The sequence below is a fragment of the Rosa rugosa genome, chromosome 6 (genome assembly GCF_958449725.1).
Source record: "Rosa rugosa chromosome 6, drRosRugo1.1, whole genome shotgun sequence".
In the NCBI taxonomy this organism is placed as follows: domain Eukaryota; kingdom Viridiplantae; phylum Streptophyta; class Magnoliopsida; order Rosales; family Rosaceae; genus Rosa; species Rosa rugosa.
In genome coordinates this window covers 51,781,417-51,806,270 of record NC_084825.1, presented here as the reverse complement: position 1 = coordinate 51,806,270, position 24,854 = coordinate 51,781,417, and the positions used below count along the sequence as shown (strand labels likewise).

The 24,854-nt window shown below is 40.0% G+C and overlaps 3 protein-coding genes and 1 long non-coding RNA gene across 10 annotated transcripts; 3 read left to right on the top strand and 1 right to left on the bottom strand.

Moving 5' to 3' along the window:
* On the top strand, positions 1–2,998 carry LOC133715198 (uncharacterized). 6 transcript variants are annotated; one of them, XM_062141594.1, is made up of 8 exons: positions 1–364; positions 447–474; positions 664–978; positions 1,112–1,341; positions 1,663–1,778; positions 1,895–2,072; positions 2,170–2,411; positions 2,509–2,998. In XM_062141594.1, the coding sequence occupies exons 3-8, from the start codon at positions 677–679 to the stop codon at positions 2,830–2,832; spliced, it is 1,392 nt and encodes a 463-aa protein (XP_061997578.1). In that variant the 5' UTR covers positions 1–364; positions 447–474; positions 664–676; the 3' UTR covers positions 2,833–2,998. The 6 variants fall into 6 exon arrangements, with proteins under 6 accessions (XP_061997578.1, XP_061997577.1, XP_061997580.1 ...); XM_062141593.1 differs by having other exon boundaries at positions 447–497; XM_062141596.1 differs by lacking the exon at positions 447–474.
* Positions 2,999–5,704: 2,706 nt separating this feature from the next.
* On the top strand, positions 5,705–7,722 carry LOC133716985 (F-box/kelch-repeat protein At3g06240-like). The gene is made up of 4 exons (XM_062143607.1): positions 5,705–6,982; positions 7,157–7,309; positions 7,409–7,522; positions 7,639–7,722. The coding sequence occupies exons 1-4, from the start codon at positions 5,705–5,707 to the stop codon at positions 7,720–7,722; spliced, it is 1,629 nt and encodes a 542-aa protein (XP_061999591.1).
* Positions 7,723–8,478: 756 nt separating this feature from the next.
* On the bottom strand, positions 8,479–10,669 carry LOC133717758 (uncharacterized). Of its 2 annotated transcripts, XR_009849921.1 has the most exons (4): positions 10,325–10,669; positions 10,139–10,208; positions 9,891–9,974; positions 8,479–9,082 (listed from the first exon to the last, which is right to left on the bottom strand). It is a non-coding gene; the product is annotated as an uncharacterized LOC133717758 (long non-coding RNA). The 2 variants fall into 2 exon arrangements; XR_009849920.1 differs by having other exon boundaries at positions 8,479–9,974; positions 10,325–10,647.
* An 8,969-nt stretch (positions 10,670–19,638) lies between these two features.
* LOC133715892 (uncharacterized) lies at positions 19,639–22,188 on the top strand. Its single transcript, XM_062142582.1, has 6 exons — positions 19,639–19,953; positions 20,030–20,256; positions 20,350–20,460; positions 21,156–21,311; positions 21,447–21,688; positions 21,769–22,188. The coding sequence occupies exons 1-6, from the start codon at positions 19,682–19,684 to the stop codon at positions 22,090–22,092; spliced, it is 1,332 nt and encodes a 443-aa protein (XP_061998566.1). The 5' UTR covers positions 19,639–19,681; the 3' UTR covers positions 22,093–22,188.
* Positions 22,189–24,854: the final 2,666 nt, after the last annotated feature.

Here is a 24,854-nt window from a genome sequence, read left to right as displayed (position 1 = left end):
CGTCATCAGAACACATAAACAGAAGTACAGAACACATAAAAGCCGTCACACTGAAGCCTCAGCCTCGATCAGTTTGCTCAGCCTTAATGACTTCTGTCACACACTCCCTTCCCGCCATACCCACATCATCACTCTCACTTCAATCTCTCGGTTCACGATCCAAGCCCAATCCCGAACTCAGACCCAAACCCAGTCCCTTTCCCTCCCATATATATACACTAAACAAAACTTCCCTCCGGCCTTTGACTTCTCCCCACAACCGCCGCTGAAGGGTCACTTCACAGCTCCGGCACCCTATCATCTCTCCGGACGACCACTGGGGAATATGGACCACCCTCTTCGCCACCGGCGCTTTCGGCCTGTGGTAATAACACTGAACTTGTACTTGCTAGTCATCCAAACAAATTGGAGTTTTTAGTTGACTTTGTGTGCACTTGATTTACAAGGTCGGAGAAGACCAAGATTGGTGGGATGGTGAGTGACTGAGTGCTGCTCTGGTGAGCACTTTAGTTGGGCTTGCAGCTAGTAATGTTTATAAAAATTTAATAAGTAATCGATTGGAATAAAGTGGGAATTATATATGGATCATAGCCAATGAATAAAGCTGAGAGAGTCCACTCCCAAGTAAACCACTTTCAATTTTCAATCTTTTTCTCTCTATAGTGAATCGCCGGCGATGACCATGGCATCTAAGCTCTCCGTTTTTCCCGGCTCACGGCCATCGTTGCCGGCAGAGTTGCAACGGTCAAGTTTCTCTTCCAGCCAAAACCTGAGTTTCGGTCCTTCACGCGCCACCGCCGGTGGCAGCTCATTTCCGTTGAAGAACACAAGGCGGCAGAGCTTTCTCTCAACTCCGGCTCCGCCTAAATCCGACCGATCTGTTACGGCGAAGTTCCAGCTCCAAACCCCTCTCATTTCTCCTCATGATCAATGGGGCAACTGGACCGTACTCTTCGCCACCGGCGCTTTTGGTATCTGGTAACTCACCGGTCTTGTGATTTTAGTTTTACGTGTATGTTTTCGAGAATTAGAAACTAAAGATGTGAAAAGATTTGTGCTTTTATATGTGATGGTTGTGTTTTTGGATAATCGATTGTCTTTGGATGGGGAGGTCGGAGAAGAACACCAACATTGGGGGTGCATTGAGTGGCGCGTTGGTGAGCACATTGATTGGACTTGCGGTGAGCAATTTGGGAGTTATTTCGTCGAATGCACCAGCGTTATCGATTGTGTTGGAGTTTCTGCTCCCTCTGGCTGTGCCATTGCTGTTGTACAGGGCGGACTTGCGCCGTGTGATCAAATCAACCGGGCCTCTGCTCTTGGCCTTCTTGCTAGGATCAGGTAGAATACTGAGTTATTGATACTGTTTGAGAATTGGCTTCTTGCCTGTTTTGGAAACCAGTTTCTGTCTTGTGTAAGTATGTTTAGGTTCATGGATTTCCGTAAGTGCTATTGTTCAATCCTGTGTATGCATTGTGTATGGTTTCTTTAGCTTATTTGCTAGGATTATTAAATGCCATGGAAGTTGTCAAGTTGTGAAAGAGTTGGATTCATTGGAAGATGTGTCACGTTCTTGTGGGAGTCAGCAATTTGTTGTCATGATCATGAACACTGCTTATCCACGGAGTGACGATGTCTGTCTTTTCTATTGTGTTGTAACAGTTGCGACGACAGTTGGAACAGTGGTGGCATATCTATTGGTGCCGATGCGAGCACTTGGGCCAGATAGTTGGAAAATAGCAGCTGCACTCATGGGAAGACACATCGGTGGATGTAATGTATTTGCCACTCTATAGAGCTACACAAAGAAACCTATTTTTAAAGATTGTTCTATGAAGTTGTGATATATCTCCACTGTTTTTTTCTTATTCCATATTGTGGTTACCTATCTAAGTTTTGCAGTTGGATTCATGTAGCTTTCAATTACGTTGCCATAGCCGATGCTCTTGGGGTTTCTCCGTCAATTTTAGCTGCTGGACTAGCCGCAGATAATGTCATTAATGCTGTATACTTTTCAACATTGTTTGCATTGGCTTCAAGAGTACCTGCAGAGGCTCCAACATTTGATACTGGTGTGCAGATTGTACCTTGTATATACTAATATACAATTGTATGACTATCACATATCCAGAAGGAGCTTGTAACAAACACTGGAACTGTAATTTGCAGGCATTGCAATGGACGCAGAGTCCGACTCTGGAAACAAACTTCCTCTGGTACAAACTGCTACAGCCCTTGCCGTGTCCTTAGCCATCTGCAAGAGTGGCTATTATCTCACAAAATACTTTCGAATTCAAGGAGGTATCCTGCCAGCCGTAACAGCCATTGTGGTTGTTCTTGCGACTGTATTTCCAAAACAGTTTGCATATCTTGCACCATCTGGTGAGGCTATGGCCATGATCCTAATGCAGGTTACGACTTTTCTCTTCTCCCATGAAACTGACTGATGTTGGTGAAATCATTTTACCCTATGGAATGATTTTGGTTTATGTTTGTGAAAATTGACAGGTATTTTTCACGGTGGTGGGAGCAAGTGGGAGCATTTGGAGTGTGATCAACACTGCTCCTAGTATCTTCCTCTTTGCTTTAGTCCAGATTGCCGTCCATCTTGCTATGATTCTTGGATTGGGAAAGCTATTGGGATTTGACCTCAAGTTGTTGCTTATAGCATCAAATGCCAATATTGGAGGCCCAACAACAGCTTGTGGAATGGCCACAACCAAAGAATGGCATTCTATGATTGTCCCTGGTATTCTTGCAGGCATCTTCGGCATTTCCATTGCAACTTTCCTCGGCATTGGATTTGGGGTTGCCGTTCTAAAAGCCATGTAATTTTCCATCTGAAGATTAGCAGAAATGGTTCAAACCAATAGCTTTTCTGTACCAAGAGTAGCAGAAGATAAGTACATAGAATACCCATTTGTACTAGTTTAGAACAGGGATAATTTGAATGCAAGTCACCACTACACATTTGATGTCTGGCATGAAATTCCTCATTTATCGTCGTTGCATTTTGATTTTTGTTGTAAATGATAATGACTATTCATGCAATAGGTATTGTTTAATGTATGCGATTGACAGACTCGTAATGTATGCGATTGACAGACTCGTAATGTGCGAGTGATTAGTATAGCTATTATGTATTGCCTTTTGTATACATGATGTAACCCTATATAAACCTCATGGTGAGATTAATACAATACAATTTTTCAAATTCTCTACAACACGTTATCAGCACAATACTCTAACCCAAGCCTTAGCCAGAAAAAAACCCTTCCTGCCGCAGCCTCCCTGCAGCCCCTGTTGCCCCTGCCGCAAGCCCTGCAGCCCCTGCCGCCAACCCTTGCTGCCGCAAAACTTTGCTGCTGCCGCACCTGCACACCTCGCTGCTGCACCTTGTTGCCGCTGTTGCTGCTTCCCTAAGCTGCTGCATACTGCATCCTGCTGGCACCGAAAACCCTTGTTGCTGCCGAACCCCTGCTGCCACCGAAAATCCTTGCTGCTGCCAATTGCCGCTGCCACCTCTAGTTCCTGCTGCTGCTGCCGCCGCCAATTGTTGCTGCTGCCCCAACACGCCTGCTCCAACACGCGCGTGTTCTCAAGCCCCAAATCACGTAAGTTTTGTAATTAAGGTTGCTGCTTTCTTGTATTTTAAATTCCTTTTATTTTTTGCACAATTTTGGAATATATGAACATGATTTTGAGTATTTAATAAAGCGGAATTGTGGGGATTCACGCTTAACGAACTAAGAGTGTTTGTATGAACTAAGAGTGTTCATAATGCTCGGACTAAGAGCGTCCGTAAGCATCAAATTGTGACCATATTAAAACATTATTGTTTGGTCTAATCCAAAAGAGATTCTTGGAAATTGTTTTCTTGGTAGCATAGCTTGGAAATCTTATTATTTTAGTTTTCGTGGAAGTTTAGCTCCGAAACTAATATATCTTCTCTTCCTATTTTCAGGATGTCGAATGAACCTAGACTCGACTTTCCCATGCTTGACTCAACAGGCTCGGATTACCACAGTTGGGTAATCGATGTTGAGAACCACCTCACTTCAAAGGGAATATTACCCATAATTCAGGCACCTAACCCAGATCGTGTGTTCGTGCGAACACCTACAAAGCATGCTCAAGCAGTTATCTTGATGCGACGCCATATGGACAAGGCACTCAGATTGGAGTATATGTCGATCAAGGATGCAAGAGAGCTATGGGTAGCGCTAGAAGAGCGCTTTGGCAATGTCCAAGATTCCCTCCTCCCTGACTTGAAGGTTCAATGGAACAATCTGAGCTTTGCTGATTTCAAGTCTGTTGCTGAATATAATTCAGAAGCTCTTCGCCTACAGTCCATGTTGAGGTTTTGTGGACAACCTGTCACAGAGCAAGAGCTAATTGAGAAAACTCTCTCCACCTTCCCGTTTCAGCCATTGTGGTATCAAAGCAATACCGCACTAAAGTCATTGTTGGACGGATCACGAGGTTTCATCAGCTTATCAATCTCATATCTGTAGCTATCATGGCATCATGAGCCAGGTTCGATCGGGATCAAAATCTTGCTGCGTTTACTTTGCTGCTTGAAGATTATGAAGCTGCAGTTCATATCTGAGTCTATTTTCCATAATCAAAATCTTAACTACGTACTTAATCACAATCCTCAGTTTGAATGGTTGCTACCAATATCTATCACCCGCTCATTGTAGAGTTAACTGTTAATCCTATAGAAACTACCTCTAGGGGAGGATCCAAATCCTTATTTTAAACACTTGAGGCTTAGTTTAGGTAGGTTTTTTTATTTGAAATTCAGTTTCCACATTTAATGAACAAAATTAAATTGATCTTATTATTATCCTTATTATGTTGTAGTTAACCTAGTTTTGGTGGGACTGATCCAAACAAGAATCTAAATCTTTATATAATAGGGAAAGTAAATTTAGTCATAGATTTCCTATCCATATACCGAATAGGATTTCTTGTAATATTAGATTTAGATTCCTTATAATCATGTACTCTTGTTCCATATAAAGAGCCATATTATCAATGAAGAAGCAAGCGTTATTCTCTCTAAAATAACACCTTATTTGCTTTTTAGTTTTTTTTTTTTTTTGAATAAAGGGTGGTGCGGCTGCCCTCAAGCCTTCATTAATGAAACTGTCGAATACAAGGGGGGACAATGAACCAAAACCCCTTATTACAATACGCAACTAGAGAACATCCTGAAATACTATCATGAGTCTCTACTAAACAACTGTATACAACAAAGCACCAACTAGCAAAGAGCGCTCTACTGGCGTCTCTATTTGCTTTGACATAAGTCACACAGCGGTGACACGACGGAAATATAACTTGGTCTGCAACTTAATTACACCTTAGCATAATTTCCATACACACAGCTTTCCCATCATGTTGCCATTAGAAATTAAATCCAGTGGCACTCAGTTTCACCCTGCCACTAGGAGGCAACGACATTTAGAACATCTAAGGAAATAACTAAGTAAATATGAGGAAATAACATTTAGAACACCTTATTTGCTTTTTAGTTAGGTACAGGTTAATATTAATCCTGAAAACTTTGAGATTCTCAATCTTCCTTGCAGATCCATCTTCTCTTTCTCAACAGACTGATGTCAATTGCTTAGGTTATCCTCTCTCTCTCTCTCTCTCGTTCGGCAGCGCTGAATCCATGAGGAAAACCAAACCAACGATGAAAAACACCAAAGCAACCAACGATGAAGAACACCAGACTAAACCAACCATGAAGAAAACCAGACCAACCATGAAGAACACCAAAGCAACCAACAGTGAGAGGAATGCAGAAGAAGAAAGGCATGACGAGAAACCTTGCAACATTCTGCAATTGCCAGATCACATAACTCAGGAGATCTTCTGTCGAATCCCATTGAAAACTCTCATCCAATGCAAGTTTGTGTGCAAGTCTTGGCATCGTTCTCTTTCTAACCCCGACTTCACAAAAACCCTAGTTTATTCAGGAGCGCCTACTTGCCATTTTCTCCTAGACCTTGGAACAAATAAACACATCTTGGCCGACGTGAAAAGCGCCTGGAGCCCCAACAACATGGTCTTGAAGCTTTCTGACCCCAATGCTTTATACAATAGGGTCAATGATTCATATATTATAGGTTCCAGCAATGGCCTCCTCTGCTTAGTCCGTCATAATCTTAAAATTGGCGCTATGTATTTTAATATATCCAATCCTATTATCGGAGAGTCTATAGCTCTTCCAATCTTTAAAGATAGGGATAATGTTCCACTTGGATTTGCGTTTGGGTTTGGGTTTAGTTCCATAAGTCATGTCTACAAGGTGGTGCTGTTTATAACAAGAAATCCACCATGTAAGAAGTTGGAGTGTATGGTTTTGACAGTTGGCTCTGGGATTTGGAGAAGCATTGGAAAAGTATGTAGCAGTATTGTGTATACCATATATGGGGTCTTTCATAATGGATTTCTTCATTGGCTTTGCGACTGTAAACGTTCTCGTTCTCGTTTCATACGTGCCTTTGATGTTGAAAGTGAGCGTTTCAAGAACTTACCGATGCCTCCTGCTTGTGAAACTACTGCTAAACTAGGAGTGTTAAATGGTTCACTTTCTATAAGTTGTTTCTCATTGGGTACTTTTAAAGTTTGGCTAATGAAGGAATATGGGGGCAAGAAGTTTTGGACCAGAGAGCTTGAAATTCATGACAGAATTCAGGAACGCCGAATGACAATAGATGACACATGTTGGGGGGGTCCTCTATCCAAGCATTATATTGAAGTTCTGAAACTTATAAAGGGGAAAAAGGCTCCGAAAAAAGCTTTACTGCTAGACAACTTTAAATTGAGCCTTTATACCCCTGCAACAAGGTCCCTTGTGAGGGTTCAAATTGATGGGATACCTTACACTGCTAGGAAGGCTATGGTAGGTGTCCATATTCCAAGCTTTGTTTCACCCAAAGAGATTATCAGGGATTACATCTCCAAGGTTCGTACGTGTTGGGCTTTTCTCTTCTTTTTTTAACTATAGTGCAATTCCAGAACTTCAAATGCTTTGTTAGTTGTGACAAGCTAGCATTTGGGAAATGCTTACTATTGGTTTTCAATATATAGCAGTGTTGTGTTTGCCCTAATTAACTAAAATTTTTGTTCAATTATGCAGCATCCAGAGGAAGTAGCTGAAACATCTGATATAAAAATACCTGCATGGACAACTAGTGTTGCGGGATGGGGAAAGAACGATGAAAGCGAGGTAGTTGAGATTCCAAGAGGCCAGCCTACCCCATGCCTGCCGCTTCCAAAGGACCTTAAACATGTAAGTAAAAATAGATTTAAAGTACTGCTGGAATATTTTGAGATTGCCTTCGCTTATTTAACAATCTTCTCAGTTGTTTTTTTCTTTTTGTTCTCGTAGGTAAGTGCAGCTACAGCTTCCACGCTACTGGATATGATTAGTGGTTTGAATGCCCTTCTATTGCATAAGTGCATGGTAGGAAAGGATGAGATCAAAAGGCTCAGGAAGGAGAATGTAAGTTGACCACGTTCAATTGCCTATTGTTTTCAAACACCATATACAGAGTCGCTTAAACTGCTTGTATCTAATTTGAACTGACATTTTTTAATTTTTATTTCTTTTGGTTGAAGGAAGAGCTCCGTGCAAGTGTAAAGCTGCTTTCGGGAAGGCCGGGTGAAGGTGATTTTGTACATGAGGATAACTACGAAGAATGAAATTTTGGGGTTTTGAACCTTATTAGGTCACATATAGTAATTTACTTGGGTTATGGTGGCTTCTACTATATGGTTGCTGATGCACCATATGTGTGTTCCATATATGTGGTTACTGCATGATTTTCTTCTATTAATCAGTTTGTAACTATTTTAGCTTAGTACTCACTCTGAGTACTTTACTTCATTTTGTTCTCAGATAAGTTTTGGTTTTTGTCCATCTCTCTCTTCTTGTACTTTCTTTTCTTTTATTAATAAAATAAAATAGAGGAATGGGTGGTGGGTTCCCGGTTGCGATGACCTCCTTTCTTTCAAATTTGTGGGTGGGTGCTAGTCACCCCAAATCAGCTATTGCAGAGGAACTAATATCGCATGTCCCCTATTTTTTTTTTTTTAAGTCACATATAGCTAGCAATTTACTTGCAGCATGTGTCAAGTCTGGTGTTGTTCTACGAGATGATTACTATTTCCACTACTAGCAAAACGGGCAACTCACACAGATTTAAATCTGTGTGAAATGGTAGTATTTCACACGGATGTCAGTATGTAAAAGCCTGTACCTACAGTGCAGCTACGGAATTAATTTCGGTTGCCTTCGGAGGGGGCGCTAATGCTCTATTCACACGGTTTTAGGAGTCCGTGTGAAATTTTAAGTGGGTCCCACTTGTTTTCCAACATTGTAAATGATATTTTGATATCCCAATCAGTGTGAAATATCTTCCTAACTCACACAGATTTCAGTGTGTAGGAGTGATGATATTCCAAAAAAAAAATTGGTGCTAATTTTTTTTTAATATACAATTCCATTAATCAGAATCCAAACAGTAACATACAATGAATTCACAACCCAATCAATATTGTACCCAGAAATAACTAAATAATCTCCTTTCCATCAGAAATTAATACCGGAAATAAAAAATCTCAACCACATATTGATGAATTTACTCCAATTATATGAAACAAGTTCCCTCTATAAAATTGTCTTTCTTGGAGAAAATAAAGAGGAACCTATGCCAAAACGGCGCCGTGCCGATCTTGATCTCGACCTCGTCGCTGTCCCTCTTCTTGGGATTCCGGTAAGTCTCAAGAGGCATGACTGGACCAAAGTTTTGATTCCGGACTAAAATGCAGACAGGAATGGAATAGAGAAAAGAAGGGACAATTCTCTGCAGCCAAGAGCAGAGCAAGTCTACTTGGAAAAACATCAGCTGACCTCCAAGTTTCCTGCGCACAAACTCTCAGGACTACCACAAATTTATACTCCAAATCAACAAGGCTGCAGTGATTATGCTCAAAATTTAGCTAAGGCAATCCACCCCAAAGTGTCAATGTTAACGCAAGCTATGCAAGTCATACAATTGCACTGTTTTGTTTGACCAAAAACAAAAAAGAAGGTTAAATACTATTTCTCAATGACTGCTACCTTAAAAGGATCAAAATCAGAAGATGCATCTATAAACATTAGCTGCAGCTACGCATAAAAAAGTATGTTCACAGCAAGATTGGAAGTCATATATGACTGAAAAAAAGATTCCTTAGTTGTGTACTCTCAACGACTGCTACCAAAAGGATCCAATTTAGAAGATGCATCTATCAATAATAGGCATGCGACTATCCTCTGGTCATTCACTCACTTGCAATAACAGATTAGGTGGGATGGATAATAAAAAGTCTAATTTGCAAACCACAAGTATCCCCAAGGCCATCAATCACAATGGTCAGAAAATCATAAAAAGCATTCAAATTGTTAAAACTACGGGAAGAATATAACACACATCTAGTATGTTTAGGATCCTAATATTGTCCAAAAGAGATGCTTAGAACTAGAGAGATCTGTGAGTAGTCCCCAACACACATGTTTTGTACCTTACTATACCCAGTTTTCCAGCAATAGCTCAAGGACAATCACAAATAATTCTACTTGACCTTAAAAACCACCCACCCATAGTTTTCACCTGAAAACAATATGACTGGACCAGAGTGTCTAGAAACAAAGTACACAAAAACAATAAGCAACCAAAAGCCAACAATCAACAAATTATTAAAGGGCGTAGGATAGGAACAAGACAAACCAAGCAACAAACATTGCTGCTCATGGACAAAGGCCTTAGAAAGGCAGTAAAAGGAAACCATTGAGCAATTAAATAAGAAATTAAAGGTAGAAGACATACCCAATCTTTTGGCTATATCTGTTGATCGAGCTTGAAGCCACAGAAGGGAAGTCAGTGCACCGTAGTAGTCAAAATCTCTCAGTACTGAAGAAACATTAAAAACAACTTTAATTAGATGGCCAATAAAGGAAAACGCCAATCAATCCTCACATAAAACACACATGCAATGTTCTATAATCATCCAATTTAAGCACAAAACAATTGAAACCCAGAAACCAAATCCATGAGAAAATGGAATGGGAATATACCAATTGGAGAGAAGAAGACCAAGATGACATGGACGCCGTGCAGAAGCTTTTAATTCTCATGGTCTTTGATCTAAAACCAGCAACGAAAGATTCAATCTTTGAGTTTTGGGGAAACTTACATCAATGATTTTCTTTACATTTTCTCTAAGGCTGTTAACAGACTATGAAAAGGCAGAAGAAACTTACATCAATGGAATAAGCACTTCCGAGACGAAAGTGTATGGGCAGGGCAGAGAACAGATCTGTGAGGCATGTGAAACGGCGTCCGTCGGTGGCCGAGGTCTAGTGGTGAGAACCGAGTTTTGTTCATTTCTCTCTATTGCTCTTAATGGTGATGGCGGTGTGAGGTGTTGAAGATCGTGGGCTGGCGTCGGAAACAACAGAGACGGAGAGTTCGTGAGGGAGCGTGTGACTGCGGGTTTGAAAGGAAAAAGAGGCTGACAGGGTATTAGGGTTAGTATATTTCTCAAGGGCAGTGTGTGATTTTTTTTTTTTCCGAACAATATAATTTTTTTGTATTGTCACTGAAATCTGTGTGAGATACATTTAAAATTCTTACTGATATCCGTGTGAGATACACATTTGAAGATTTACACAGACTTCCGTATGCGTGTCTTTTTCTTACACGGATGTCCGTATCTTCTTTTCTCACAGATATCTGTGTAATGCTCATTTCACACAGATATTTGTGTCAAAATATTTTAGCCACGGAACACCGTCCCTCTACAATTCATATAGCACAAAAAAAAAAAAAAAATTAATAAACTAATATTTAATATATACAGAAATATGTGTGAATTAAGTTTCACACGGATAACCGTGTGAGTAGATGATAAATTTCACACGGACGTCTGTATCTAATATTGTTTCACACGGACTTTTGTGGTTATTGTTATTCCATAAACTCTTGTGGGCCCAATTATACCTATTTCACACGGTTTTCTGTATGTATTTCCAATTCACACTGATATCCGTGACTTTCTAAAATCTGTGTGAATTAAATCTGTGTGAGATGCCTATTTTGCTAGTAGTGTTCCTTGCTTTGGAATATGTTTTGTTCATTTGCATCTACCTCTTTTGGTAAATAAAACAATATTAGCTGATGAAATATGCAAAATTCGGGGAAATATGGATAGCTTCATTAATGTTGATTTTACGAATTTGGAGTTGCTGCAAAATAAGTATCACATTGATCAAGTTGTTGTAAATGATAATGACTATTCATGCAATAGGTATTGCTTAATGTATGCGATTGACATACTTGTAATGTGCGATTGACATACTCGTAATGTATGCGATTGACAGACTCGTAATGTGCGAGTGATTAGTATAACTATTATGTATTGCCTTTTGTATACATGATGTAACCCTATATAAACCTCATGGTGAGATGAATACAATACAATTTTTCCAATTCTCTACAACACGTTATCAACACGATACTCTAACCCAAGCCCTAGCTAGAAAAAAAACCCTTCCTGCCGCAAGCCCTGCCGCCAACCCTTGCTGCCGAAACACTTTGCTGCTGCCGCACAGTTTGCTGCCGCACCTGCACACCTCACTGCTGCACCTTGCTGCTTCCCTAAGCTACTGCATACCGCATCCTGCTGCCATCGAAAACCCTTGTTGCTGCCGAACCCCTGCTGCCACTGAAAATCCTTGCTGCTGCCAATTGCCGCTGCCACCTCTAGTTCCTGCTACTGCCGCCGCCAATTGTTGTTGCTACCCCAACACGCCTGCTCCAACACGCGCGTGTTCTCAAGCCCCAAATCACTATGTTTCCTGGAGAGTTGGAATGCCTTGTTGATAGTGGCACCACACATACTATATTGCGACATAGGCAACTATTTCTATGGATGACGCCTAGTCGATCTTCTGTGACTACGATGGCTGGACCATCACAATTGATTCATGGTCGAGGACCAGCTCAATTTATGTTGCCAAATGGCACAAGTATTAATGTCACCGAAGCTCTATATGCTCCTAGGGCTGGAAGGACCCTATTGAGTTTTAAAGATATAAGAGCCAATAGTTTTCATGTGGAAACACATTGTGAGAATGGACAAGAGTTCCTTTGCATCACCTCTAATGACTACGGACATAAACGAGTATTAGAGAAACTTATGTGTCGATCTAGTGGGTTGTATGCAACCACTATTCGAATTATTGAATCCAACCATATCATGGGAGATGACTTATGGGATTCTGACACATATAGGCTTTGGCATGACCGTTTGGGACACCCAGGTCGTGATATGATGATCCGTATATTAAAGACTTCACACGGACATCCATTTTTCAAAACGAAAAGAAGTCAGAACCAAAATTCGATCCAAGGTAGGGCTGGCGCCGCCTACCCCCTGCGGCCCAAAAGTGGTATTGACGCCACCAATACCTCCTTGGTTCCTTTTTCGACTTCTAAAGTCAATTGTGACTTCGTGGCTCAACCGGATACTTCCCTGGTTGCTTCTAAAGCCCATCTTTCGTTTTGCAAAGCCTGCTCTTTAGCAAAATTAAGATCGAGACCATCTTATGCAAAAGACACTAAGGAAAATATTCCATTCTTACAAAGAATCCAAGGTGATATTTGTGGACCTATTCAACCAACTTGCGGACCATTTAGCTATTTTATGGTGTTGGTTGATGCATCGACACGATGGTCACATGTCATGCTATTGTCCACAAGAAATGCTGCATTTGCTAAACTCCTAGCACAAATCATTAAATTAAGGGCTCACCACCCTGATCATCCCATTAAGTCAATTCGTCTTGACAATGCTGGAGAGTTTACATCAAAAACGTTTGATGACTATTGCATGTCCATTGGGATTGAGGTTGAACACCTTGTTCCTCATGTTCACACCCAAAATGGTCTCGCAGAAGCTGCCATTAAAAGACTTCAAATGGTCGCTAGAGCATTGGTTATGCGCACCAATCTCCCTGTTTCTGCTTGGGGCTATGCAATATTGCATGCAGCTGTGCTCATTCGTCTGAGGCCTACGTACTGCCACTCAACCCTTTTCCGCGTCCCAGATGGTTACTAGATATGAGCCTGATATCTCACACTTACGCATATTTGGGTGTACAGTTTATGTGCCAATTGGGCCGCCTCACCGCACCAAAATGGGTCCTCAAAGACGATTAGGCATTTATGTTGGATATGACTCTCCAACCATTATCCGCTACTTAGAACCCTTGACAGGCGATCTATTTACCGCTAGATTTGCGGATTGTCACTTTGATGAGACAGTCTTCCCATCGTTAGGGGGAGATAGGAAAATAATGTTCAACAGGAACGACAGGAATTGTCGTGGTCTGTCCCCACTTTGTCTCATCTTGATCCCCGAACCGCACAGTCCGAAATTGAAGTGCGGAGAATTCTCGATCTTCAGAACGTAGCAGACTCTATGCCTGATGCATTTTCTGATATCGCTAAAGTGACAAGATCACATATACCTGCTGCAAACGTGCTTGCAAGGATTGATGTCCCTAAAAAATCATGGACATGGCTCCACCCCTAGGGGTATTGGGCATGGCGCCGCCACCACTAATAGTGATGGCAATGTGGCTCAGGCCAGGCTCCCAACAAGGAAACGTGGGAAGCCCAAAGGTTCGATGGATTCTCGCCCGAGAAAGAAAGCGAGTTTGGCACAGAAAGATCCATTAATCATCGACATAAATAACCCGTCTCATGAAGATATTCCGGATTATGGTTATGTCCAAGAGACGTCATTGGAGGACGCTCCAATGTTAGAACCAATTCCAGGGAATAGGGAGATCTCAATGAATTACACTAGTGTACATGAGAAGTTGAATGAGATTCTATTATCCTTGATGATGTGTTTGCATATTCTATTGCTTAAGGAATTATAGAACACGATGATATCGAACTTCGCTCCGTTGAAGAATGTCAACGAAGAGCAGACTGGCCTAAATGGAAAGATGCGATCCAGGTTGAATTGGATTCACTAACAAAGAGACAGGTATTTGGGCCTATAACGCTGACACCCCCAAGTATAAAGCCTGTTGGCCATAAATGGGTCTTTGTTAGAAAGCGTAATGAGAAAAATGAGGTTGTTAGATACAAAGTCCGCCTTGTGGCGCAAGGTTTCTCACAACGCCCTGGAATCGACTACTAGGAGACATATTCTCCCATAATGGACGTTATAACGTTCCGCTACCTTGTCAGTTTGGTAGTTTCCGAAAAACTTGACATGCAGCTTATGGATGTGGTTACAGCATATCTCTATGGGGATCTAGATTCAGAGATATATATGAAGGTTCCAGATGGACTTCAATTACCCAAGTCAAGTGGCTCTAAACCACGGAGCGCATTTTCAATAAGATTGAGACGCTCACTATATGGATTGAAACAATCCAGACGGATGTGGTATAACCGTCTAAGTGACTACTTGATTGGGAAGGGATATGAGAACAATGAAATATGCCCATGCGTGTTTATAAAAAGAACAAGTTCCGGATTTGCAATTGTAGCAGTTTATGTCGATGACATGAACCTAATTGGAACTCTAGATGAGTTAAAGGAAACTACTAAGTACTTGAAATCCGAATTTGAGATGAAAGATCTTGGGAAAACACGGTTTTGCCTCGGACTAGAACTCGAGCACCGTAGTGATGTGATTATGATCCATCAGTCAGCATATACTCAAAAATTATTAAGGCGCTTTAATGAAGATAAAGCAAAGCCTATGAGTACTCCCATGATCGGTCGTAGTCTTGAGCCTAAAAAAGATCCGTTTCGTCCAAGGGATGAGGGCGAAGACTTATTAGAGGCTGAAGTGCCCTATCTAAGTGCAATAGGCGCATTATTGTACTTAGCTCAATGCACAAGACCGGACATCTCATTCGCAGTGAACTTGTTAGCTCGACACAGTTCTGCCCCAACACGCCGCCATTGGATTGGCATAAAGACAATCTTTCGATACTTGAGAGGTACGATTGATATGGGCTTGTTCTATCCCTACAGAGAGAAAAGAAATAACGGAAGTGTGGGATCAGACTCCATAAGGCAAAACGCCACCTTCCGTGCTCCTCCTCCCCTCCGTCAAAATGACAACGATGTCTTGATTGGTTTTGCTGATGCAGGGTATCTCTCTGACCCTCACAAAGGTCGCTCCCAAACAGGTTATGTCTTTACCATGGGAAGCACTGCGATATCTTGGAGGTCTACAAAGCAGACTCTTGTTGCTACATCCTCAAATCATGCAGAGATTATCGCTCTACATGAGGCCGTGCGAGAATGCATATGGCTAAGGTCTGTAGTTAGACACATTCGAGGAACTTGTGGTTTGAAGTCTACCACAGATGAACCTACATGTATTTATGAAGATAATGCAGTGTGATGCCCCGGAAATTCGTATTTATTTTCCGAGGATTTTCTGGAATCTAATTTATGGTTATTGGACGGTTTCGTGGCTCGTGGATGGAGCGGAAGTGTTTCGGATGAATTTTTATTCGAAAAGTATGACTTTAGGGGGGTTGCTAATGTTGACTTTTGATACGTTGAGATTCTCCGAAAACTTCCTTCACGAAAGTCGTAGAGCGCGTCGATACGAGTTCGTGGACATATGGAACGTGAGAATCGGAGTTTGTATGAGAAAGTTATGAGCGTTTGAAGTTTTGGGAAAGTTCTATAAATATGAGTTTCCATTTTCGGAAACTTACTATTTCCATTTTCACATTTCCATTTCTGGAAACTTTCTTTCTCTCTCTCTTCTCTCTCGGCTGCACCTTCAGAATCGAAGTAATCCGACTGACCCGACCCGGATTTTCAGTCGAACTGCGGCGGTCTCCGACGACGAAACTTTCCAGATGGGATCGTCTCCTCCGTCTGGTCGTCCCTCTGGTGTCCTCTAGCGCCGATTCTCCTCCACGGCGGCGCTGCAAGGCGGTGCAGTTTGAGAATTTCGGACCCGGTCGGAAATCCTTGTTCCGACGTCGGCGGGGCTTCTAGCTGGGCTTGGGGAACTCAGAGCAGCCTCCTTGATCGATCCTTGGTGGTTGTTTGGATCGATTCACGTAAAACTTGGTTCAACTCAGCTTGGATTACTGTTCACGGCTTGTGAGGTAGTTTTTGACCCTTTATGCTTGTTTTCTGACTTCGAGCTGTTCTTGAAGATTCACAAGCATGCTTAGATGAAACTTTTTCATGTTGGGAGTTTTGTGAAATAATGAGTTTTGGCCGGCGGCGGTGCGCCACCGCCTTTGGCGGCGTTTCGGCCATGTAGGGAGCTATTTCTGGTATTATATATGTTCTACTCGTTGATACGAGCGTTTCGATATATAATACACAAATTTTGGAGTTCGTATGGAATTGTTATGATTTTCACCGTTTCATTTCGGTGAATTTATTCAATCCGTGAGGATTTGAGCAATCGGATCGATTTGTGGTTTGGACACATCGATCGTAGAAGTGTTTCGGAGACTTTGGGAGGTCTCGGAAGTGGTTTCACCTCAAATTGGCATTACTTTGAGATTTTGGTTCGATTTGGGGATTCTAACTTTATTAAATTGTGATTCGTTGGCTGAATCAGAGCTGTTATTCCTTAGGTACGTGACGAGGTATTCTTTGGACGGCTATTTTGGGTGGTTTGGCTGTTTTGTTCTATATTGAAGACGCAGCGGGAGTTTCGAGGTGAGTAATCTCACAAGGGTCAATTACGAACGGAATACCTTTATCATTTTCAGAGTTATAGATTTAACTGCAAACTATAGTTGGTATTAGTAGGCATTCCTGAGCGGATGACTACATAGATATATATTTACGTGAAATATATATGTTTTGGTGGTTTGTGGATTTATGAAAACAATAGGCATGAATGATGCGTTTTATTGTTTTGGGTTGTGGCTTTTGGAAAACAAATGATTGTGGAAATGTTGATTTCGATTTGTTTTGAAAAGCGTTGAGATTTGTGTATGAAAACAATATGCATGGAATGATGCTTTTTATTGTTTTGTGTTATGGCTTTTTGGAAAACAATGATTATGGAAATGTTGATTTCGATTGTTTTCAAAAGCGTTGCGATTTGTGTAATGATTTTGAGTCCTGTGCGACTGTTTTGATGATTTGCTCCAAGGGACAGTGCGGCCCGAGGATCGAAGGTCTATGACCTTGGGCAGAATATCAGGTAATCACGTCTTTGGCCGGACGAGTGGTTACGTTCAGTTAGAGCTCTAGTCTGTCTGCCATATAGGTAATTCATGGGGTAATGGGAATTGGTTATTGATAACTCATGACATTACGTGTTTTTAGGGAACAAAGTGTGAGTTGCTTCCTTATTAACGGTTTTTAAGGGGACAAGGTGCAAGTTGTTTTCCTTATTAACGATTTGGTACGATTGATAGAAATCAAGGTGTGAGTTGCTTTCTATGTTATTTTGATAGAATTCAAGTGTGAGTTGTTTTCTATGGTACGATTGATAGAAATCAAGGTGTGAGTTGCTTTCTATGTTATTTTGATAGAATTCAAGTGTGAGTTGTTTTCTATGGTACGATTTGGTACGATTGATAGAATCAAGGTGTGAGTTGCTTTCTATGTTATTTTGATAGAATTCAAGTGTGAGTTGTTTTCTATGGTACGATTTGGTACGATTGATAGAATCAAGGTGTGAGTTGCTTTCTATGTTTCGTTTTAAAAGAAACCAAGGTGTAAGTTGTTTTCTTTTATTTCGATTTGAATGGATGACTATGTGTGTACATATATATATATTATGGGATATATATATATATATATATATATACATATGTATTCATGTATTAGTGGTACTTCTGAAGGGATGACTATGTGTGTACATATATATATTATGGGATATATATATATATACATATGTATTCATGTATTAGTGACTTCGTGGTGAATCTTTATTTATTGATTTAAACGTGATTTGTGTGAGTTGTTTCCTCGACCAAAACGTGCGGGCTTTTATCCCGTAGTTTTGTGCGAGTTGTTTTGAGTTACTCATACGGGCTTGCAAAAGCTTACCGGGTTTGTTGTGTGACAACCCGGTGCACCATTCCAACGGTGTAGGGGTTAATCCTGCAGGGTAGGATAATCGGGGCTGAAGTCGAGGTAGCTTGTTGGCAGCAGAACAGGTAGGAAGCAAATTTGATTGGCTTTGCCATTGTTATGACTTCCGCTATGTAGTAAACTCTGAGGAGCTTTTGCGTTTTATCTTGTTGTTGACAATTTAATTCGTAAGCTTATGTAATATATGACTCTGTGGGCGGGTCAATATTGACATAGTGGGTTCAGGACATCAATATGTATGTTGTATAAAGGGAAAAAGTTTTCCAGGTATTTGGTATTGATGGCTGAACGTTTACGCATGTATAATTATGGGGTTATATATCGATTCTTAATTGTGTTAAAAATCAGAGGCGTGACATGCAGCTTGTATTGAGCAAATTAATGAAGTTAGGTTTCATCAAGGGCGACAACACCAAGCATATATCGCCTAAGTTCTTTTACAATCAGCAACAACAAACACTTCTAAATATTGAAGTGAATCAAATCCGTTCAGAGGATAATGTAGCGGACTTGTTTACCAAGTCGTTACCTAAATCCACCTTGGAGAAACATGTGAAGAGCATCGGATTAAGAAAGTTATCCGAACTCCCATAATTGTAGAAATCAGGGGGAGACCTTGACATCAGGGGGAGATATGATGTCTACATGTTTGATCTCGAAGAGTGAAAAACGTGTTGTGCTCCTTTTGCCCTTCGACCAGGGTTATTTTTGTCCCACAGAGTTTTTGTTACCTGACAAGGTTTTTAGTGAGGCAACGATCAAAGCGTCATCACTGAGCGGCACAAGGGGGAGTGTTGAAGGATGTCGACTACTCCACATTCACGCGCGTTGTGCTCTTTTTCTCCTTCGACCAAGGTTGTTTTTTCCCACAGGGTTTTTATTACTTAGCAAGGTTTTTGACGAGGCAACTTAGAAGCGCATAGCAGAGGCAACACTATTGACATGGAATATCCAAGGGGGAGTGTTGTAAATGATAATGACTATTCATGCAATAGGTATTGCTTAATGTATGCGATTGACATACTTGTAATGTGCGATTGACATACTTGTAATGTGCGATTGACAGACTCGTAATGTATGCGATTGACAAACTCGTAATGAGCGAGTGATTAGTATAGCTATTATGTATTGCATTTTGTATATATGATGTAACTCTATATAAACCTCATAGTGAGATGAATACATTACAATTTTTCCAATTCTCCAATACCGAAAGATCAGTAACTTTTTATACTACGTTGAACCACACTTGTGTTGAATACATTCGATTTGGTCTTAGTCTTTAGTGAACCTTAAATTCTCCGATGTGGTTCAGCATGGTAGAAAAACTCCGTCGTGTATTGGGTTAAGATTACATTGATGACAAATAAGATCAGAATGTCCACGTGTAATACTTCTCGAACTTTCAACCTGCCACGTCATCAGAGCACATAAACAGAAGTACAGAACACACAAAAGCCGTCATACTGAAGCCTCAGTCGGTTTGCTCAGCCTTAATGGCTTCTGTCACACTCTCCCTTCCCGCCATACCCACTCCATCACTCTCACTTCAATCTCTCGGTTCACTATCCAAGCCCAAACCCGAACTCAGACCCAAACCCAGACCCTTTCCCTCCCATACACTAAACAAAACTTCCTTCCGGCCTTTGACTTCTCCCCACCACCACCGGTTAAGGGTCACGTCACAGCTCCGGCACCCTATCATCTCTCCGGACGACCACTGGGGTTTATGGACCACACTCTTCGCCACCGGCGCTTTCGGCCTCTGGTAATACTCTTGTCATCTTATAAGAATTGGAGTTTTAGATTATTGTAGTTGACTTTATGTGCACTTTGTTTTCAAGGTCGGAGAAGACCAAGATTGGTGGGATGGTGAGTGCTGCTCTGGTAAGCACTTTAGTTGGGCTTGCAGCTAGTAATGTAGGGTTAATTCCTCATGAAGCGGGTGCTTATTCGATTGTGTTGGAGTTTCTTCTGCCATTATCTATTCCATTGCTGTTGTTTAGAGCAGACTTGCGCAATGTGGCTCGTTCCACTGGGACTTTGCTTCTAGCTTTCCTGCTTGGATCAGGTAGTGTTCGATTTTTCGGGTGGTTTTTTTTGCTTTGGTAAGAGCTGTGTTTTCTTAACTTGATAATGTGTGATGACTAGTTTTGTGTGACAGTTGCGACTATGGTTGGGACTCTGGTGGCGTTTCTGATGGTGCCTATGCGGTCACTTGGTCAAGATAATTGGAAGATTGCTGCTGCTCTGATGGGTAGTTACATTGGTGGATGTAAGTTTAAGGATTCGCCTTTCTACTTTTGAAATGTTACTCATCTTTTTTGAAGTCCATATGATTATGTATCTTTCATGATTTCTATCCAATTTGACACAACGCCTTTTCATTTCTTGCGAGTGTTATTAGGGTATAGAAATCTTGGTTCTTGGATCTTGATCTACATGGAAACTTTAATTTTGAGTTTACGTTTGGTACTATTCAGTTAAGTATTGCCTAGATCTAAAGGTTGCCATTATAGTGAAGGTGGTATATATAAAGTCATGTTGATGCAGTTAGGCATGCTTGAATACTGGATCAGAATAATTGTTAGTAGGTATTTATGTATTCTAGAGTTATTATGATACCCCTATATTCAGGAATAAGTAGCTAACCGCTGCTAACATTTACCAAAAACAAAGTGAAAGTATTTAAGTGAAAACCATGTTGTTGATTCCATGTCCAACTTAGAGCTAACACCTTGATGTTAACAATATTTCCATGTTCATATAGTAACTTAAACAGAGGAAGAAGTAGCTTTTCTTTTTGTCCATGTTGCCAACATGTTTTCCAATCTAGTACTGAAAGTAAATGATGATACTTATTCAGTTTTTTGAATAATTTGGTGATTCTGAATCAGCGTGTTTCGCTATATAAGTTCCTAATTATGTTTTGTTTCTCCTCCTTTTTCTTTTTTTGGTTGATTGCTGTAGCTGTTAACTATGTTGCGATTTCAGAGGCTCTCGGTGTTTCCCCATCAGTTATGGCTGCAGGAGTAGCAGCAGACAATGTCATTTGCGCTCTCTACTTCATAGTCTTGTTTGCTTTCGCCTCTAAAATACCTCCTGAGGCCTCAACATCAACTAATGGTATGACCAAACCTCTCGCTCCTTCTGTCAATGATATGTGATCTCATAATGTTTCCTGTTTGTTATTTCTCTAAGATCTATAATCTAATATTAATGTCTGCATATATTGCTTACGTATCTGAAACTTATTGGCAGATGTTTCAATGAAAATGGAATCCCAAATTGAAAGGAAACTCCCAGTACTAGAAACTGCAACCGCTCTTGCTACATCTTTTGTGATATGCAAGGCTTCCACACATCTCACAAGATTATGTGGAATTCAAGGAGGCAACCTGCCAGTAATAACAGCTCTTGTAGTAATTTTGGCTACTCTTCTTCCAACTTATTTCGCATACCTTGCACCTTCCGGTGAAACTATTGCTCTAGTCTTGATGCAGGTAATTGCTCTAGTCTTAGAATTTCACATGTATGAGTTAGTTTGATACATATACCGATGTGTTATGCTTTACTTGGACAGGTGTTCTTTGCCGTGCTGGGTGCTAGTGGGAGCATATGGAATGTGATGATCACTGCTCCTAGTATATTTGTGTTTGCTTTAGTTCAAGTAACTGTCCATCTAGCTTTGGTCCTGGGATTGGGAAAGCTATTTCACTTTGATTTAAAGCTTTTATTTTTGGCATCAAACGCCAATATTGGAGGGCCAACGACAGCAGGTGGAATGGCCACCGCGAAAGGATGGCATTCTTTGGTTGTTCCGGGAATTCTTGCAGGCATTTTTGGTGTTTCCATTGCAACTTTTCTGGGCATTGGTTTTGGAATCACAGTCCTTAAACACTTGTAGAAAATACATATTGTGGTCGATAATTTTCTTCCTATTCATTCCGAACCTGAGTATAGTTGAGCTTTGGAATGATAACATATTGATGCTTGATAATCATGATTGGCCATCATCATTTTTTAACTATATCCTGATAACTTGGGTTGCAAATTGCAAATGTGCAATGCTATTAACTAAAATGATGTTTGTGCAACGATAATTTGTTTGTTTTTTTTTTTTTTTTAATAAACGATAATTTGTTTTATTTATCTCTGGTTTGGATGAGATCACCAAAGTTGACCACTAAGAATGTGAGAAGAAAATAAAGTAATGGTGAATACAGTTCTTCACGAAATATCTATAGTGCATCTAATTTATTGATGTTTTATGTTATACTAGCCTTCTCCATACATGCATGTGTAGTAGTTTTTTTTTTTTTATTTGAGAAAATAAAAAAGAAAAGAATTGAATAAAACAGTTATTGTACAGAGAGATAGTGAGAGAAAAAAGTGGGTTGTGGGATAACTTTTTTTTTTTTTTAAGAAAAATTTATTTTATAATTGTCGTATTTACCCTTGTAATTTAATTTATTATCAAAGTATTTTAATCTTTTAGGGTTATTTTTGTCAAAATTTTGAGTTTTGGCTAACAAAGGCTCTTCTATTAATAATAGTATAGATATATATAACCTTATCATAGTCGTTGGTACATTTTTTTTTTTTGCAAGGTGAAAAAAAATATAAAAAGTTATAAATAATAAACTAACTCAAACTCCGTAAAAACTACACCCCATGGCTATCTTAAAAAAAAAAAAAATTCCAACACCAAGATTTATACCAAAAACTGTGAACTATAACATACGACTTTTGCATTATATTGTGAACTCTGGGATGTGCTAAGGTAACACCCATAGCACATCCCATTGCATTATATTGTAAACCCTATGACACCTCCCAAAATGCTACATTATATATATATATATATATATATATATATATATATAAAAGTTTGCTCAGGTGCGGATATCCGCATCGAAGAAAAAGGTGCGGATTTCCAGTTTTGACCCACTTTCCGATCACATTTTTACATCTTAGCCATTCAGTTTTTAGATCCTAATGTATAGATCATCTCTGCAAAATTTCAGCCAATTTGATGATCGTTAAGGCATCCAAAATTGCAATTTACACGAACGGACCGAATCTGTCGAACCGGAACAGTTCGTATTTATAATGGTAAATTGCAGTTTTGGATGCCTTAACGATCACCAAATTGGCTGAAATTTTGTAGAGGTGATCTATACATTATGACCTAAAAACTGAACGGCTAAGATGTGAAAATGTGATCGAAAAGTGGGTCAAAACCGGAAATTTGCACCTAAGCAAAAAGTGCGGACGTCCACACCAGAGAAGCGCTATATATATATATATATATATATCCAGAGCGGAGCTCCGCTTTGAAAATTAACGTGTAAAGTTCGAGTTTTTGGTCACTTTTCGGTTGCATATCCACATCTCGACCGTTCAGATTTTAGGTACTAGTGTATAGATCGTCTCTGCAAATTTTCAGCCAAAATGATGATCGCTAAGGCATTGATATTTGACTTAAAGCTAGTACGGTTCAGGTTGACAGATTCAGTCCGTCCATTGGTTTAAGCGAGTTAGATACCTTAACGATCATCAATTTGGCTGAACATTTGCAGAGATGATCTATACACTAGTACCTAAAAACTAAACGGTCGAGATGTGGATATGCGATCAAAAAGTGGCCCAAAACTCGAACTTCACACGTTAATTTCAAAGCGGAGCTCCTCTTTGGATTGGATATATATATCAGAATCGATCATCACAACACGCTACTGTTATATCAGCTTTCGAACCCTTCCAACTTCCAAGCAATTGTAAACTTTAACTATAAACTTATAAAGCGTGCTTCAAGAAAAGTCAGTCTGGTACGTCACAGACTGAAAAATATATAGTTGTGCAGAAAATTCTTTAATATTCCGAGTTTTATGCTTTCTTATCGTGAATCTCTAGATCAGATCGAGAAATCCTCTGTCAACCATCTAACGCTACAAACTATGTAATGAGCACTATAGAACTCCATTAGTTGTACCGTTGCATGTCAAGTGATGAGAATTTCAGTTGTACTTCTCGACTTAAGTTAAGTACACGAGATCATCGACTAAATGTACTTTCTTTTGGCTTTTGGAGTGTGATCCTATGATTGTCAACTATAGTTTTTCTATTTTCGGTGTATATATGATGGTTAACTGTACTTACACTAACCAAAGAAGTCAACTTTACTTGCCAATCTTGTACTACTAAACCGAATTGTGTTCGTACTATACATCCACAAAATCAATATTTCATGTGCTGGAAATTTTAAAATGGAAGTGCATGTCCCCGAGATGGAGTCTCACATTGTGGATGGGGCAAGTATTATATTTTATTATACATAATACAAGTCGTATTTAGTGTAAATTTTGAACTAACGACAGTTTAGACATTACATAGAAGATTATAACAGTGCGATAAAAAAGTGCATAATGTTATAATCCACTACTATTTAGAACGGAAATATGAACTAATGTCATTAAACCAAAAAGCTCTTTTATTAAAAAGCAAACGAAATCAAAGGAATTAGAAGTAAGAAATGTGTAATATCAACCATAAGAGACCAAACTTTAGTATATATCTGTCTTAAGAATGATAGAGATGATTGACTTTGTCCTTGAAATCAGCGAGGAAAGAAAAGAAAGAAAGAAACCCCGAAGCTGTCAAAGTGGT